The 19,325-nt window shown below is 36.7% G+C and overlaps 1 protein-coding gene across 1 annotated transcript in view; it reads left to right on the top strand.

The window, feature by feature from the left end:
• GLRA3 (glycine receptor alpha 3) overlaps positions 1–19,325 on the top strand; it is a 433,080-nt gene that overhangs the window by 383,731 nt on the left and 30,024 nt on the right. Inside the window, 2 exon segments of the mRNA XM_007950352.2 lie at positions 7,305–7,448; positions 9,712–9,756. Coding sequence (XP_007948543.2) covers positions 7,305–7,448; positions 9,712–9,756 — 189 coding nt within the window.

Raw genomic sequence — 19,325 nt, 5'->3', positions numbered from 1 at the left:
ATGTCATGCTTGGTAGGGTGGAGGGTCGATGAAAAAGAGGGAGGCCTTCAACGAGATGGATTAACACGGTGGCTGCGATGATGGGCTCAAGTATAGTAGGGATCATGGTTCTGGCGCAGGATTGGGCAGTGTTTTGTTCTGCTGTGGATGGGGTTGCTATGAGTCAGAAACAACTCGATGGCACCTAACAACAACAACAACATAATGAAAAAGTCTGGGTCATTAATTGGCATTAAAATATGAGAGACTTCTAGATTTATGGATGAACCACAAAGAGAGTGGAGTCTTTCAATGAGGTGGAAGTGGAGTTCCAGTTGTTCCAGTTGCCATGGAATAGATTCAAGCTCATGGTGACCCTATGTATGTGAGAGTACAGTAATGTTCTATTGTGTTTCTAATGGCTGATTTTTAAGAAGATCACCAGCCATGAGCACAGAAGGGAAACTCAATCCATGATCTGTTAAGATCAACTGAGAGATTTCAGATTGATAATAGAGAATGGCCTCTGCCATTTCACTAAGAAACTCATTACTAGGAGTAAGAGCCTGCAAAAAAGATTGGAGTGAAGAGGTGGAAGGAAATCCAAACAACACAACTCAGGGAAGCCAAGAGAAAAACATGTTTCCAAAAGTAAGCAGCCTCCTATAGGGTGGCTTGGGAGCAATATCCAGGACAAAGGTCTTCCAGATCAGTGCATGGAATCAGTGGATTTTTATTTTATTTCCTTACACCCTTTTGTTCATGGAAAAATGATGGGAAAAGTTGTTTCTTAAAATAGAATCAGTGTACAAGTACACAGTAGATAGGACTGTGAAGAAGGTGGTCATAGAGATGAGTGGGATTGGAATGAGGATGCTCTAAAGTATTGCAGGCAGTAGGGGGTGAAAAGAAGTCAATGATTTTGAATCATAGGAAGGAGACAAAGACTGTGAACATATTGGAGTAAAAATGATTTCTTATTTTAAAGTTACTAGCTCCAGAGTTCCAAACTTCCTATCCTGAACTTTCTGTACTTGGAGGTGCAGCAAGGTGGACAAGAAAAGGAATTGAAATTAGTGACGGTGGTGAGAGAAAAGGATGGGTATAGTAGGCCTTTAGCCAAAACCTGGCAAGCACAAATGAGGCTTTCATATGCCTGCCATGACTGAAAATATCCATTAGATTAATTTGCAATTACAGTTTTTATTTAATATCTTTGCTTCATGTCATTATAGGTTCAGGTTGTTAAAGAATGCATACATACTTTGTGAGTCATTTTCTTTCTGTCTGCATTTCAGACAGTTCCTTTGAAAGCAATGTTATATCTTTCGGGACTGTGTATATTTGAAGGCAGTCAGAAAATCCTGGGATAATTTCTGAGATTACAAATAGGTGGACACTTAGTACAACATTGGAAAAAAACAGGGTGCACAACTTTTTGCCTAGTAGAGAACATTCTGATCAGTACAAGTCACATTTTAGGTACAGGAGATGATATAAAGGACTCTTCCATTGGAAAATTCATACTTAAATTGACACCACAAGAAAAGTCAAGCTCTTTAAAAAAATAAATAAATCTAAACCAAATAATTAACAGAGTATACAAGACAGCATATTACCAAGTATATAATTTAACACTTTTACACTTTCATTCATCTGGCCATGCACTCAACAACAGCAAGAAAAAATGAGTATATATGGAAAACACTATTATAGTGGTGAGCACGACAAAAATGCCATCTCCCTTCAGAGTTTAAAGTCTAAACAAAAAGAGAAACAAAGAAATGAGCAATTACAGTATAATGTATTAAAATAAGCACAAATGCCTTGTGGTTGAACAGGAGGAACCAGACTTGAGCAAAGTCTTTCTTGAGACCTGAAAGGTCAGCCAAGAAAGGTGGAAGGGATGTTTTCTCTCACTTTATTTACTGCTCCCTCCATCATACCTTACCTCTATATGCCAAGCAGCTTTCCCTTTAAAAGCACAGTCTAAAATTGATCAAAATTCTACAGGCTGACATTTGACAAAAATAACTTTGCTAAACATTGAAAATGAAGAAAAAGGGGGAAAAATTAAGATATAACCAGAAGTGAAATAAAATATAGTCTCCCAAGTGTAGGGTTTTGGTTAGATGCCATTGAGTTAGCTCTGAGTCATAGCAACCCTCTGTATAACAGAAGGATATGCTGCCCAGTCTCGCACCGTCCTGGAAATCCTTGCTACACTTACTATACCCATCGTTTCAGCCACTGTGTCAATCCACACAGTGAAGGTCTTCTAATTTTTCACTAACCCTCTACTTGACCAAGCATGATATCCTTCTCCAGGTAATGACTATAGGTCATGGGAAAAAAAGTATATATGGATATCATTGCTGATGTCAGATGGATCTCAGCAGAAAGCAAAGAATGCCAGAAATATGTTTACTTGTGTTTTATTGACTATGCAAAAGCATTCAACTGTGTGGATAATAAAACATTATGGATAATATTGACAAGAATGGGAATTCTGGAACACTTAATAGTACTCATGAGGAACCTGTACATAGACCAAGAGGCTGCTGTTCAAACAGAACAAGGGGATACTCCATGGTTTAAAATCAGGAAGGGTGTGTGTCAAGGTTGTATCCTTTAACCATACTTACTCAATCTGTATGCTGAGCATATAATCTGAGAAGCTGAACTATATAAAGAACATGGTATCAGGATTGGAGGAAGACTCATTCACAATCTTGCAATATGCTGATGACACAACCTTGCTTACTAAAAGCGAAGATGACTTGAAGCACTTACTGATGAAGATTAGACTACAGTCTTCAATGGATTACACTTCAACATAAAGAAAGTGAAAATCCTCACAAGTGGACCAATAATCAGTATCACGATAAATGGAGAAAAGATTGAATTTGTCAAAGACTTCATATTACTTGGTTCCTCAATCAACACCAGTGGAACCTGTTGTTGTTAGGTGCTGTCAAGTCCTCTCTGATTCACAGCAACCCTATGCACAGAACGAAACACTGCCCAGTCTTGTGCCACCTTCATGACACTTCTTATACCTGAGCACATCATTGGAGCCACTGTGTCTATCCATCTAATTGAGGTCCTTTCCCTTCTTCATTGACCCTTCAGTTTACCAAGGTTGATATCCTTCCCCAGGGAATGGTTCCATCTGACAACATGACCAAAGTAGGTAAGATGAAGTCTGGCAATTCTTGCTTCCAAGGAGCATTCTGGTTGCACTTCTTCCAGGACAGATTTGTTAGTCCCTTTAGCATATCATGGTACTCTTGGCATTCTTCTCCAACACAACAACTCAAAAGCATCACCTCTTCTTCATTCTTTCTTATTCATTGTTGAGCTCTCACACGCATAAGAGGCGATTGAAAATACCATGGCTTGGGTTAGGTGCACCTTAGTCTTCAAGGAGATATCTTTGCTCTTCAGCACTTGAAAGAAGTCTTTTGCAGCAGATTTGTCTGATGCAATACGGCATTGAATGTCTTGACTGCCGCTTCTATTGGTGTTGACAGTAGAACCAAGTGATATGAAATCCTTGATGTTCTGGTTATCTTGTGCCACTCTGACAAGAACTATACAACATATTGGATGGCTTAAACAAACAGGAGTTTATTATCTTACAGTTCGGGAGGCTAGAAGGCCAAGTTCAAAGTGTCAGGCTCTAGGGGCTGGGAGAAAGACCCTCAACCTTGGAGTCCAGCTCTGCCTCCTGCTCCCAGCCCACTGGAGCTAGAGACATTTCTTCACTCAGACAACTGTTGGCTGCTGAGGCTGAGAAGCCCCAAGGTTGACAAGTAAAAAGGCACAGTCTCAATATTACCAAACCACATCGCAGGCCATTAACTTAAGTCCATTGTAAGCCCCAAGGTCAGCAGAGCATAACAGGCTGCTGAGCAATGACACAGCTACATGCAGGGTCCAAGTGTGCCAAAGACTGGAGACCATTCTCAAAGCTTCTCCTTATATACAGGAAGCAGACCACATCCCAAAGGCAGATACTCAGCTGCTTGTGGTAGATCCCACCATGGAGCTGATTGCCTGTCTCATCATGGGGAATAACTACCACCAACTGCCCAGCCACTCAACCAGGCCCAGCCAAGCTGACACACAAACATAACTACCACACTTGACAACTTCAATCATTTCTCAAATTATCATGAAGCTGTTTATTGGACCAGTTGTGAAGATTTTTGTTTTCTTTATATTGAGATGTAATCCATACTGCAGACTGTAGTCTTTAATCTTCATTAGTAAGTGCTTCAAGTCATCCTCACATTCAGCAAGCAAAGTTGTGCCATCTGCATATTGCAGGTTGTTAATGAGTCTCCCTCCAACCATGATTCTTCTTTATATAATCCAGCTTCTTGGATTATTTGTTCAGCATACAAGTTGAATAAATATGGGGAAAGGATACAGCCTTAATGCACTTCCTTCTTGATTTTGAACCATGCAGCATCCCCTTCTTCTGTTCTAATGACAGCCTCCTGATCTATGTACAGGGTCCTCATGAGTACAATCAAGTGTTCTGGAATTCTCATTCTTTTCAATATTACTCATAAATTTCAGTGATCCACACAATCTAATGTTTTTGCATAGTCAATACCTCCAAGTCTGTGCACATTTCATTCTAATAATTGACTTTGTCTTTTCGAGCTGCTCATTGAAATCTTGTGTTCAGCTCTTTTATGTTTTCATTTCTTCCATTTGCTTTAGCTACTCTCCACTCAAGGGCAAGTTTCAGAGTCTCTTATGATTTCCATTTTGGTCTTTTCTTCCTTTCTTGTCTTTTTAATGACCTCTTGCTTTCTTTACGGATGATGTTCTTGATGGCACCCCACAATTCCTCTGGTTTTCAGTCATTGATGTTCAATGTATCAAATCTATTCTTTAAATGGTCTCTAAATTCAGGAGGAATATTATCAAGGTCCTATTTTGGCTCTTGTGGACTTATTTTAATTGTCTTCAACAACAACTTGGACAATCATATGAACAGTTGATGTTCTGTTCCCCAGTCAGCTCTCGGCCTTCTTTTGGCCAAAGTTAGTGAACTTCTCTATCATCTCTTGCCACAGATGTAGTCAATCTGATTCCTGTGTATTCCATCTGGTGAAGTCAATGTGTATAGACATTGCTTATGTTGTTGAAAAAAGGTATTTGCAATGAATAAGTCATTGGTTTTGCAAAATTCTATCATGCAGATCTCCAGCATTATTTCTATCTCCAAGGCCATATTTTCCAAACAATGGTAACTCTTCTTCATTTCCAACTTTTGCATCCTAGTCACCAGTGATAATCAACACATCTTGATTACATGTTTGATCAATTTCAGACTGCAGAAGTTGGTAGAAATCTTAAATTTCCTCATCTTCAGCTCTGGTGGTTGGTGTGTAAATTTGAATAATGGTAGTATTAACTGATCTTCCTTGCAGGCATATGGATATTTTCCTATCACTGATAGCACTGTACGTCAGGACAGATTTTGAAACACTCTTTGTGAGAATGAATGCCACACCATTTTTCTTCAATTTGTCATTCCCAGCATAGCAGACTACATGGTGGTCTGATTTAAAATGGCCAAAACTGGTCTATTTCAGCCAAAAGAAGGCCGGAAGCTGACTGTGGAACAGAACATCAACTAATGCCTAGGAAGGAGCTCTGGTAGCATAGTGCCTAAGGTACTTGACTGCTAACCAGAAGGTTGGCAGTTCACACCCACCAGCCAATCCTCAGAAGGAAGACTGGGCAATCTACTTCCATTGTGATACTGCCTCAGCAACCCAAGGAGGGGTCACTATGAGTGGGGTCTGACTTGATGGCACATAACAACAACAACAATACCTAGGATATCAATCTTTATGCATTCTAGTTCATTTTTGACAACTTCCAATTTTCCCAGATTCATACTTTGTACATTCCATGTTCCAATTATTAATGGATGTTTGCATCTGTTTCTACTCCTTTTGCGTCATGCCACATCAGCCAACAGAGGTCTCAAAAGCTTTCTCTATCCATATCATTAAGGTCATCTTTGCTCTGAGGAGTCAGCTTTTTCCCAGTCAAATTTTGAGTGGCTTCTGACCTGATGGGGTCATCTCCCGGCACTATATTGGACAATGTTTCAGGGATATTCATAAAGTTTTCCAGTAATATATCAGACAGTGTTTCACTACTATTCATGAGGTTCTCACAGGCCAGTTGTTTGAGAAATGGAAGTAGCAGTCAAGAAATCAGAGGACATATTGCACTAGGCAAATCTGCCACAAAAGACCTCTTTAAAGTGCTGGAGAGCAAAACTGTCTCTTTGAAGACTAAGGTGTGCCTAACCCAAGCCATGATATTTCCAAAAGCCTTATATGCATATGAAAGCTGGACAATGAATAAGGAAGAACAAAGTGTTGATGCTTTTGAGTTACGGTGTTGGTAAAGAATACTGAAAGTGCCATGGACTACCAGAAGAACTGACAAATCTATCCTGGAAGAAGTGCAGCCAGAATGCTCCTTGGAAGCAAGAATGGCCAGACTTTATCTGATCTGCTTTGCTCATGTTGTCAGAAAGGACCATTCTCTGGAGAAGAATATCATGCTTAGTAAAGTGGAGGGTCAGCAAAAAAGCAGAAGACCCTCAACTGACAAAATGGCTGAAATGATAGGCTCAGGTTTAATGATGATTGTGAGGATGGTGCATGACTAGACAATGTTTCCTTCTGTTGTAGAAAGTATCCCTAATTAGTAGGAGCTGAGTCAATGGCACCTAACAACTATATATATATATATACACACATATGTATATATATATATACACACACACATACATATACATACATACATACATATGTGGTCAAATGTTAACAACTGGGCAACCAGGAGTTCTTTGTACTAGTCTGAGTTTATCTGTAATGTTAATTTTTTTTCAAAATAAAAGTTTTGAAATGTAGAAAATATGGGACTATAAGAACAATGGCATTATCCATATTTTGACATTACTTCATACTTTTCAAGTATTATACTATCTTGAAGGTAAAATTACATATAATCTTATTTTTTTTCTTTTATCATACCTTTAGGCTAGTGCTTCATTAAAAACGATGTGATAAACTATGCACAAGTTTTAAATTGTTACTTATACTAACATTGCAAAATGAATTTCTGAAGAATTCTTATTGACAAACAAAAATGAGTATCATTTCCTTTATCTTTTTCAAACTGTTATATAAATGATATAATTCAGAATCAGAAACATATTGTTTGTCCTCAGTGAAAGTAACAACATAAGTCATTTTGCTAACACTCTCTCTCTTGCCTAGGTTTCGTATGTCAAGGCTATTGACATATGGATGGCAGTTTGCCTCCTTTTTGTGTTTTCAGCACTTCTGGAATATGCAGCTGTAAATTTTGTATCGAGACAACATAAAGAACTTCTGAGATTTCGACGAAAAAGAAAGAATAGGGTAAGCAATGAAATGTATTGTCGTTATTAGGATACCGATTTTCACTGGAGAGTGAATGTGTTATGTTTAATAGAAATTTACGGAGATGAATTAGAGAATGGGGATTAAATGTGATATTACTTTGGTTTTCTCAAATTTGAAACAAATTTGTCAAAAATAGCTTCAGGGGGAAAATGGTGATACCTAAATATAATTTACACAGCACATCTGGTGACATGAGAACTTTATCAACTTCATCTTACTTTGTTTCTTGGAACAACACTGTGTTTTTGTTTTGATTAGCAAAATATTTATTTCTTTCTTGTATGTAAGAGTATATCTAATGGTCTTATTTGATGTAAATCATCAAATATGATTTTAAAGTTCTGCTTTTTTGAACTAATTTCTTTTTTTTTCCAATCAAATAATACTTATTTTTTAATACTATAATGATAAGTTCATGTAAAATTATGTGGTCTCTTTTTTTATGCATACTTCTTCCATTCTTAAGACATTTCTTCTGAAATACTTCCTTGCCTTGCTATCAGCTGATAAAAGACAAAAGCTGAACCCAAAAGAACATTTATTTAAAATATCATTCAGTGACCACAGGAAATTGTTGATGAAATCCCCTAATTGGATTTGGATGTTTAGAATGGGGTTGCTTCTCTTTATTAAGACCTGCACTGGCATCTCACATGACACACATGGTTTTGACCAACTTTCTTCCTTTTTCTGTAAGGAAAATTTTCTATTGACCAACAAATCCATGAGTTTACTTCTAATGTGAATGTACCAACTGACATTTTAAATGCAAATGACTCTTGAATCAGTAGAGAAATGTCAAAGTCATATATAACAGGAGAAACTGTGGCCAAGATCCAGTATACTTAAATATTTGGCTCAAATATTAAAAACTATCATCTAATCCATATAATGTGCATTTAATGGACTTTTTAAAGGTTTTAATTTTAAACTTTTTAAAGATTTATAATGGTTTCTGAATTATTGACTGCAACATACATATTCATTAAATATTTTTTTTTGAAAAACTACACCACAGTCTTTAACTGCTTCAGTCTATTCAGTATTAAAAGTATTCTAAAGGAATGACTTATTATCCAATTATGTCTAATGAGCTTCTCAAAATCAGCATTACTCTAAGTCACTGAATTCACTGTACCATGGAAGGAGCATGAGCATTGGGAGACTGTTGGGTAAATATACTGGACAAAAAACAGTGGTAGAGCTTACATTTGGTTAAATGTTCATACAAATAAAAACATATCACTTGTACATTGAAATATATTATAATGAGGAGAGTAACCTTTCTTTATCCCTTTCCCTCCATCCCTGCCTTTCAATTTACTTATATTTTTCTAATTCTTCCTCATTCCCTTTCTTTCTCTCCACCACTTACTTTTTTTACATCTTTTTCTCATGATACATGGCACTGACTGATACACCTTAGCAGGAAAAGGTGCTCTGTCACAGGACTGAAGTTCTTGTCCTTATTCCCAAATTGTGACTGTTAAAGGCAATTCTCTCTTCTATCATTAATGAGAAGTAAAGCATTACTCATTTTCCCTATCATTTTTGTTTGCTTTTTCATTTTTACTTTTCATTTCTTTACCTTATTCCTCCTTCCTATACAATTTAGAATGTATTAACTTTGTGTTACAAACAGTAAAATTGAAGGTTGTGATGTGGTGTGTAAATGGATGAAGTCTGAGATATCAAACATTTTACACTCAAAACACATCCAACAGCCACAGCATCCAATGAAAATGAAGTAATATGACTACAAGTTCAGACACTCAGTTCTGATTCTTCCTTCTTTTAATTAATTATTTAATTAATTAAATAGCCTTAAAAAAGCATCTCTTCATCCAGCTTTACCACATAGAAAAATGTTGGGATAAAATATCATATATTCTTTATACTTCATAGAGATAAATTTGATCAGTGATTGGACATCTGGTAAAATGTTCAAAAGCAAAAATACTGATGTTTTATCATTTTTAATCAGTAGTTTAAATATTCAGAGAGAAAATATTTCAATTCATATTTAGTGCAGAAATAATATAGTTTTTTTTTAAAAAAAAGTTCAATTTATACTTTGTGGGTAGATACCTTGCATATGTGAAAAATCTATTAACTGATATATGTATGTGTGTTAAAATGCTATATGTGATTCAAACCAATTGTGCAATTATATTTTAATCATTTATGACTTGATTCTCTGGATTCTCAATCTCTTTTGGTCCACTTTACCTTCCCACAGACAGAAGCTTTTGCATTGGAGAAGTTTTACCGTTTCTCAGACACGGTAAATTCACTTTTTTAACACTAAATAGAGGAATGTGGTCTTTAGTAAAAAGCAGACAGCATATCTGCAAGCAGGCAGTGTTTGGTGGGGAAACCAGCCCCTTCCATATTTAATGTAAAACAACCTCTGTCCTCCTTTTAGCTCTCTTTTTCTAAAAACTCCACTTGTTTTCTTTCTTTAGTAAAAGCATATTTAAAAAGTATCCTTCAGCTTACTAACAGAACTTTTTCATGTGCCAAGATGAGATTAAGTATATATTAAAAAGAAATATCATATCTCTATTGAGAAAATAATATATTTTGATCAAATTAGTTCAAAACCAGTCCCGCTTGCCAGAAAATCAAAAGAGCTAAGGCAATAAAATACTCTGTGTAATCTATGTATCTTTAGAATACATTGTGAAATATGGTGAGATTCTTTACAGGAGATGAATGAGTCATTTTGGTTTTTTATTGACCTATAAGAAGAAATCACAAGGACACATGTCCACATGTAATAGCTGAAAATTAGTCCAGGTTAGAGAACACTGGTCTGTAGGTGGCTAGACCTGGCGGAGATAACACAGCATTCAGTGGTTGAATATAACTAAGCCAAAGCCAAAACTTTAGCTTGGAGAATCATATACAAATAGTTCACTCTACTAAACTAAAATGTCTTGGGTAACATACATTCAAATATAATTCCCCAGATGATTTTACTGTACATCTCTGGTTAAGAATCACTGTAAGAGACTTAATAGTAGATGAATACTACAGTAATCTCAACTTTGGAGCAGATATCTAGACCTAGTATTATTTCAAGGTACTTGTTAAGCTTTTTTAAATATTATAATATACAATCAATCACTCAACCATTTTCATTGGTAATAAAATAGCACATTATTTCCCAACATACACACTTTCCTATTTTTTTTATTCCTTAAAAAATAAGTTCACAAGATCCAATTGCCTTTATTTCATTATCTTGATTGTGAATTTTTAATTACATGGAATTTGCATAATCAGATGTAGTGCTTACAAGATAGATTAGATAGATAGACAGATATACATAATGAGACTATCTTTTCAGAAGAGAACATCATTAACTCTCTTATAACTAAACAAAGGAGTCCTGTTGCACAGTGGTTCAAGTATTGGGCTTCTAATCAGGTCTGAAGTTCAGCCAGAGGCATAGCTATGGAAAATAGTGCCTTTGGCAATTAGTTTAAATTGCTGAATGATCTCTCACATCTGGCAATGTGAACTTCCATGGCATTGCCCAGGGCATGTGCCATACCCCCCATACCTCATATAGTCCTCTGTGTTCAGTCACTCTGTGAGAAAGAGGGGGCAGTCTGCTTCCAAAAACTTTAGAGCCTTGAGAAACTAACGGGCTGAGGCATATCTAAGGGATATAGCCCCTATGGAAATTAGTTTTAAATTGCTGAATGAACCTCTCACCGTTGGCACTGGAAACAGCGATTGCCAATAGAAACTGCTCATTGCTCCCCCCACCCCACAAGTGGCGCCCACGGCATGTGCCCTAGCTGCCATACTGAAAAGCTTTTGCCTACGGAGCAGTTCTACTCTGCCTGCCCTATGGTGTTGTTATAAGTCCAAATCAACTCCACACAATGAGTTTGAATGGGCAGTGTTTTAGGAGCTCTAGAATAAAAGATATATTTTCAATTAAAAATTGCTTTAGAAAACAATGCAAGAACTCCAAAGAAAAATCAGGATTATACTCTTCATAGACGATCAATAAAATTTTATTTAAAAAATAAATAAATATGTAATGATAATGATAATCAAATATATTCATAAGAAAAATATGCACATCCTATTTATTTTTATAATATTCTAAGAACTATGCAATTTTATAGTTGTTCATTTTTACTTTTTGGAGTTAATTCTCTTAATCTAACAACCTTCTGGGCTGACTAGATTCAGTACTTTTAAGAAATTATGGATTTTGCATATAAACAATCTATGCACACTAAATCTTTAAATCAAAATGAGTCTAAAGTTTGAATATATGCCCTTTATTTCCATAAGTACTGGTTTACATGGATTTTCCTCAGTTCTTTGATTTCACAGAATAGGCAAAGTAAACAAAATTGTCTCATTACAGAAAGTTTGTCAATATGGGAAATCTTATGTTAATGTAAATATTTTCCTAGGGAAGTTTTAACTTGGATCACTATTAGCTTAAGGATTATATGAACTCTTTTCTATGTTTTCCTCTATTAAGGTCCTCTATTAGGGTACCAGCGAATTCTTTGTCTACTGTGAAAGAGTACAAGTTTGCCCTGGTATCCAGATTTCCCCACCCCACACTGTCCATCGTCTGCTGTGTGCTGATTATACATGCACCATTTAGTTGCTTATTCCCCAGTGCTGTATATGTGTGGGTGTGTGCATGACATAAATGTATTTTTGTTAGAAATTTATATTCCCATTTTTTTATATTACTTAAGGGCTGTAGCAACCCCTCCTTGGATTTCCGAGGCAGTATCACTACAGAAGTAGATTGCCCAGTCTTCCTTCCAAGGAGTGGCCAGTGGATTTGAACCACCAGCCTTCTGGCTAACAGAACTGCGCCACCAGAGCTCCCATAGATATAAAGACATACCAAAATATTTCTCTGCACATGTAATTTGTTGACAAATATGAATGAAATAACTGTGTTAATGCATTTCATATAGCTTATTTGGCACTGCAATGTAATGATGCAGGGGTTTGCTGAAAGAAAATACATTCTCACAATTTCTTAGTACTCCTAGTATTCTCCTAGTATTCTGTCTTCCTACTTATTATTGTATGTTTACCATTTATTTATAAGGAGCCCTGGTGGTGCAGTGCTTGGGGTTTGGTTGCTAACTGAAAGGTTAGTCATTCAAATACACCAGCCACTCCAAGGGAGAAAGATGTGGCAGTGCCCCCTTAAAGATTACAGCCCAGGAAACCCTATCAGGCAGTTCTACCCTGTCCTATAGGGTCACTACAAGCCAGAATTGACTTGAGAGCAATAGGTATCATTTATTTATACATACAAAAAGTAGGAATGGATAGTTAGTTCTGGACTGAAGAAACATGACCAAGTTCATGCTTTGCTAGGCACAATGGTTATCTTTTTTTAATAAAGATATCATTGACTGCATTTTGACAGTCAATGTGAAACTGACAAATTATTTTATTTCCTTATGTATCTATATCGTATCTTACACTAAAAATAACTAAAGTTAACTTTAAAAGATAGCTTAAAATTCCTTGCAACTACCTTTTGTCAGCATTATAGTCTTATGACAAAATGCACATACATATGTCTACTTATTTTGGATTAAGTGTCAAGGCTCCAGAATTTAAAACAATACAGCACTACATGTACTATAAATAATAATAATAATATAACTATACCCACTGCTGTACAGTTGATTCCAACTCATAGCGACCCCTCCTTGTGTTTCCCAGGTGGTGTCTCTATGAAAGTAGATTGCCCACTCTTCCTTCTGAGGAGCGGCTGGTGGATTTGAACTGCCAGCCTTCTGGTTAGCAGTCAAATGCCTTAGGCACTGTGCCATATACACTATATTATGTAATAATCCTTCCATTCTAAGTTAATTTATGCTATATTCCTTTAGAAGGTAAACTAGTTCCTAGGAACTTCTATTGTATGTAATTAAGGAAAAAATGATTTCCAGTAATTTCCATTCAAACAAGATTTTACTTGAATGGCTACAATTTGTTGAAATTTCATCCTCTCAAGTAAAACAAAATGGTTAGAATGTAATTATTTCCTATAAACAAATATTTAGAATTTGTGTTAAACACAGTTAATTATTTTATCTATATCCTTTCTGAAATATCTGTTGAGGAAAATAATATTTATAAAGTAATATAACTTCCATTTAAATCTAAATTCACATAAATTATGGTTACTTCCATCTCAAAAATAACTAATAAAGAAATACTCTGTTTTGCACATGTATCATTTTATGCCACTCCTTAAGTTCAAGTTGGCACTGAAGAAATCTTGTATAATATGCTAGAAATAGATGTATTTAAAATTAATTATCTTATTAATTTTAATCTGTCCTCTAAAATATTTATATTACATCTTCATAATTTTTCACCTAAAAAATTCATCCATTAAGCTTGTATGTTGCCATTCAATCATCTCCAAACTCTTTTGCAATCTGACTTTAATGAGCCAAGTATAAACTTGGTTATTTCATAGCTAATTCATATGTCATCTAAAACTAATGCAAAGTTCTCCTGAGGACTAGATTTTAAAGAATTCAATATTAGCAATTAACTTGCAACTATAAAGAATATTGTAACTTATAATTATATTCTGTCAAGCTTTCCATTTTTAAACTATACAGATATGCATGTAGATGTTTGAAATAATATTTTATTTTCACAACAAATGCAATGCACTGCTGCCAAGTCAGATCTGACTCATAGCACAACCATTCCTTGGGTTTCTGAGGTGGTATCACTATGCAAGTAGATTGCCCAACCTTCCTTCTGAAGAGTGGCTGGTGGGTTTGAACTACCCGCCTTCTGGTTAGAAGTAAAATACCTCAGGCACTATGCCATCATATATTTTATTTTAGGATAATGGTTATTTTGGCAAAACAATTTTTAATTTTATCTTTTTTTATCTTAACTTAGAATTTCCTAAATAATTATAATTTTCCCCAAAGAATGTAAATCTTTTTTATACTTACCAACAAGTTTTTAAGTAAATCATCTACATCATTTTGAATCATGTATATGGAAATTAAGGAGCTCTGGTAGCATAGTGCCTAAGGCACTTCACTGCTAACCAGAAGGCTGGCAGTTCAAACCCACCAGCCACTCCTCGGAAGGAAGGTTGGGCATTCCTACTTCTGTAGTGATACTGCCTCGGGAACCCAAGGAGGGGTCGCTATGAGTCGGGGCTGACTCGATGGCAAATAACAACAACAACATATGGAAATTATTAATAATTCAATTTTTTCCCTCTGTCACTTTTCCATTTGATGCTAAAAATTACAAAAAAAAAATTTAAACAGAAAGACCTTTGGGATAATCTATTTAACATCCTGGTTGTAAAATGAACACCCCATAAGTTACTGCTAATGGAAGAATATTGGAACAAAAACAGTGATTCAATGCTTACAGCAATTCACATAATCATCACTTCATGCTTTCTTGGCTTGTTTAGTTACCATTAAATGGCAATCTTTCATGCTTCCATCACTCCCCTACCCAAGTAATATTTATTTATTTTTTTTGTCATTTTTGAGGATACAAAATTAATTCTTATCCCACGTGTGGTATGTTAATATATTAGGTCTGATGATAGAGATGAACTACATCTACCCTGTATTTTCTATGTATATCTAGTATTTCTTGTTATAATTTTCCAAATAAAATCCAAAGACACTTAGAATGTGCCACAAAATAGTATTGATACTTAATTACTGAAATATTTTCTCATTTCCAAATTTAATGCAAATAGGTATTCATTTGGAAAGAATTGTAGAATAACTACATGGATTTTTACATTCTTCAATGCTCAGAATTTTTCAAAGCATATTAGGATAATTTACTTGTGGGTAAACCAAGCTATTTCTTTAAATTTACTTTGTTAATCAGCTATATTCAGTGGCTCATGTTTATCTGATTCTGTTTAATTGTTATCGTTACATACATTTTTGAATGATCAAAGTACTATGAATTTTGTGAACGTTAAGTATTGGCTAATATACAGTCTCAAAGTTTTAGATGTTTGTTTTAATGTCTTGCATTTTAGGATTCAGTCTATCAGATATTTCATCTTAAGATACTTCTAGTCTAATTACCTTAAAGACATATTTTGAGTACTAGTATCACTATTCATAAGGTTTTCACTGGCCAATTTTTTCAGAAGTAGGTAGCCAGGCCCTTCTTCCCAGTCATCTTAGTCTGAAAGATCTATTGAAATCTGTCTACCACGAGTGACCCTGCTGGCATTCTAAATAACAGTGACATAAATTCCTCATCCTTAGAGAATTATGCAAAAGACTGATTCATATAAAATTCATATTATAAAACATTATAGATAATATTATGTGGAATGGGAATTCTAGAACACTTAATTTTGCTCATGAAGAAACTGTACATAGACCAAGAGCCAGTGGTTCAAACAGAACAAGGGAATACTGAATGGTTTAACATCGGGAAAGATGTGTGTCGAGGTTGTATCCTTTTACCACACTTATTCAACTTGTATGCTCAACAAATAATTCAAGAAGCTGGATTATATGAAGAAGAACATGGCATCAGGATTGGCGGAAGATTCATTAACAACCTGCTACATGCAGATGATATAGTTTGCTTGCTGGAAGCAAAGACGATTTGAAGTACTTATTGATGAAGCTCAAAGATTGCCTTTGTGTAAATATTACACTCCAACGTGAAGAAAACAAAAATCTTCACAACTAGACCAATAAGCAACATCATGATAAATGGAGAAATGATTGAAGTTGATTGAACAATTTCATTTTACTTGGATCCACAAACAATGCCAATGGAAGGAGCAGTTAGGAAATCACATGACATATTTCATTGGGCAAATCTACTGAAAAAGACCTTTTTAAAGCATTAAAAAGCAAAGATGTCAAGTTCAGGACTTAGGTGTCCCTGGTGCAAACCATGGTATTTCCAATAGCCTCATCTGCCTGTGAAAGCCATACAATGGATAAGGAAGACTGCAGAACAGTTGATTACTTTGAATTATGGTGTTAGCTAAGAAAATTGGATATACCATGTCCTGCTAGATCAACAAACAAATCTATCTTAGAAAAAGTACAACTGGAATGCTCCTTAGAAGTGAGGATGGTGAGACTTTGTCTAGTCCTGGGAGAAGGACAACATGCTTGGTGTGTTAGATCGGGTTATCTAGAGAAACAAAACAAGTAAAGCTTAAAGAGAGAGAGAAAAATTTATCTTAGGAAAATGGCTCACACACTTATAGAAGCTGGCAAGTCCAAAGTTCTTGGATCAAACGTCAAGCTGGAGGCTTTTCCCGACTCATGAAGCTGCAGGGGCTGAGGAGCTCAAGGTTGGCAGGCAGTGTACTAGCTATTGACTCCAACAAATGATGAATCCAAGATCTCCAGGCCGAATGATGGATTGTTCGCTCATGGACAGTTGTAGGAAGCACAACAGAATCCCGATCCACAGAAGAATGTCTCTTTTCCTGGGATGTCCATAAATATACTGGAAGCAGGCCACACCCCTAGGGAAACTCCCTTTCAATGGATTGGCTACTCAAAATCTATTTATCTCATTCCATCATGGGAATAACCACATCACAACTGCTTAAACCACACAGAATTGTGGTCCAGCCAAGTTGACTCATCTCCAACTATCACAGTCCACCCCTTGTCAACTTGGCAGTTGTACACATCTTCTTAACCATATACAATCTCTAAATGAGGATAAAGTCATACTTGTGCCTAACATGGTATGCTAACACATGTACAACCATATTTACATTAACATTAAGGTAAATTACATTAATGCAACCTTATTTGCATTAACCTTATTTACATTTCACAGTTCATAACAGAAGGAAACAAAAATATTTGATGCACATATACAATGAAGTAATATAACAATCATAGTCTTCATTTCTGCAACTGGTCATGTGATCATAGCTGATATTCAGAACTACCTTCTTCCACCACCCATTCTGTATTTCCCTTGCCCTCAGCAAACACCTCAGCTGGTCATGGTTCTTTGCCTGGTGGGGTGACCCAAACCTTCATTCCTGAAGGGTCTGGGCCTTTAGCAGTCATATCAGAATTGGGTTGCTGTAATTTTCCACTGACTTTAATCACAGGGCATGGTAGTAGTACTAAGATATGTCCTTAAGAATCTCCTGTATTCCAGACATATTCTTCTTTACCTCTGTTACGTAAAGTCAATCTAATTTCCCCTTGATAATCAGGATATATCACACCAGATAGTACAGTAATGCCCTTCTTTGTCTGTTGATCCAGAAGCATGAAGAAGCCAAAATGGCAGGATGGTATTATTAATTTCCAATTCAATGAAATCAGTATTTTGTCTCCAGGTGAGAGTGTTCCTCCCTTCGGGACTAAGATCTCCAGACCCACAGACATAGAGTACCAGGAATAGGAAGCAAAAATGTTTTGAGTGGGTCACTAGGGGTAATAGTGAGTGGTACCACTCCTGTTTCCACCCCTTGGTTCCTGGACCAGTGAATCCTGGCTATTAGAGAAACAGAACCATATATTGGACACTGGTTTAGAGCATACACAGCCTCCTGGAGAACATTGCCCCAACCATTCAAGGTATTGCCACCTAGCTGGCACCATAATTGTGTTTTCAGGAGGCCATTCCATCATTCTATCAAGCCAGCTGCTTCAGGATGATGGGGAACATGGTAAACCAGTGAATTCCATGAGCATAGGCCCATTGCCACACTTCATTTGCTGTGAAGTGAGTCCCTTTATTTGAAGCAATGCTGTGTGGGATACTATGATGGTGGATAAGACATTCTGTAAGTCCACAGATTGTACTTTTGGCAGGTTAAGACAAAATCCATATCCAGAATAAGTATCTATTCCAGTAAGAACAAAATGCTGCCCTTTCCATGATGGAAGTGGTCAAATGTAATCAACCTGTCACCATGTTGCTGGCTGATCACCCTGAGGAATGGTTCCATATTGTGGACTCAGTGTTGGTCTCTGCTGCTGGCAGATTGGGCACTCAGCAGTGGTGGTAGCCAAATCAGCCTTGGTAAGTTGGAGTCCACTGTGCTGAGCCCATGCATAACCTCCATCCCTGCCACCATGGCCACCTTGTTCATGAGCCCATTGAACAATGACAAGAGTAGCTGGGGAGAAAGGATGGTTGGTTTCCACTGAACATGTGATTCTATCCACCTGATTATTAAAGTCCTCCTCTGCTGAGGTCACCTTTTGGTGGGCATTCACATGAGACACAAATACCTTTACTCCTTTGGCCCATTCAGAGAGATCTATCCACATACCTCTTCCCCATACATCCTTATCACCAGTCTTCCAATCATGCTCCTTCCAAGTCCCAGACCATCCAGCCAAGTCATTAGCCACAGCCCATGAATAAGTATATAATCGCACATCTGGCCATTTCTTATTCCATGCAAAGTGAACAGCTATATGCATAGCTCAAAGTTCTGCCCATTGGGAGGATTTCCCTTCACCACTGTCCTTTAAGGAAGTCCCAGACAGGGGCTACAGTGCTGCTGCTGTCCATTTTCAAGTGGTCCCTGTATATCGCTCAGTACCATCTGTAAACCAGGCACAAGTTTTCTCTTCCTCAGTCAACTGATCATAAGGAACTCTCCATGAGACCATAGGTGCAGACTGGGAGAGGGAAGGTAATGTGAGTAGAGTGGAGACCATAGGTATTTGGGCCACTTCTTCATGCAACTTACTTGTGCCTTCAGGTCCTGCTCAACCCCAATCTCTGATATACCACTTCCATTTAATGATGGAGTGCTGCTGTGTACGTCCAACTTTATGACTCTGTGGGTCAGACAACACCCAG

Source organism: Orycteropus afer, unplaced genomic scaffold, assembly GCF_000298275.1.
Source record: "Orycteropus afer afer isolate SDZICR_OR568_19922 unplaced genomic scaffold, OryAfe1.0 scaffold00268, whole genome shotgun sequence".
NCBI classification, from domain to species: Eukaryota; Metazoa; Chordata; class Mammalia; order Tubulidentata; family Orycteropodidae; genus Orycteropus; species Orycteropus afer.
This window is presented reverse-complemented; position numbering and strand designations above follow the sequence as displayed.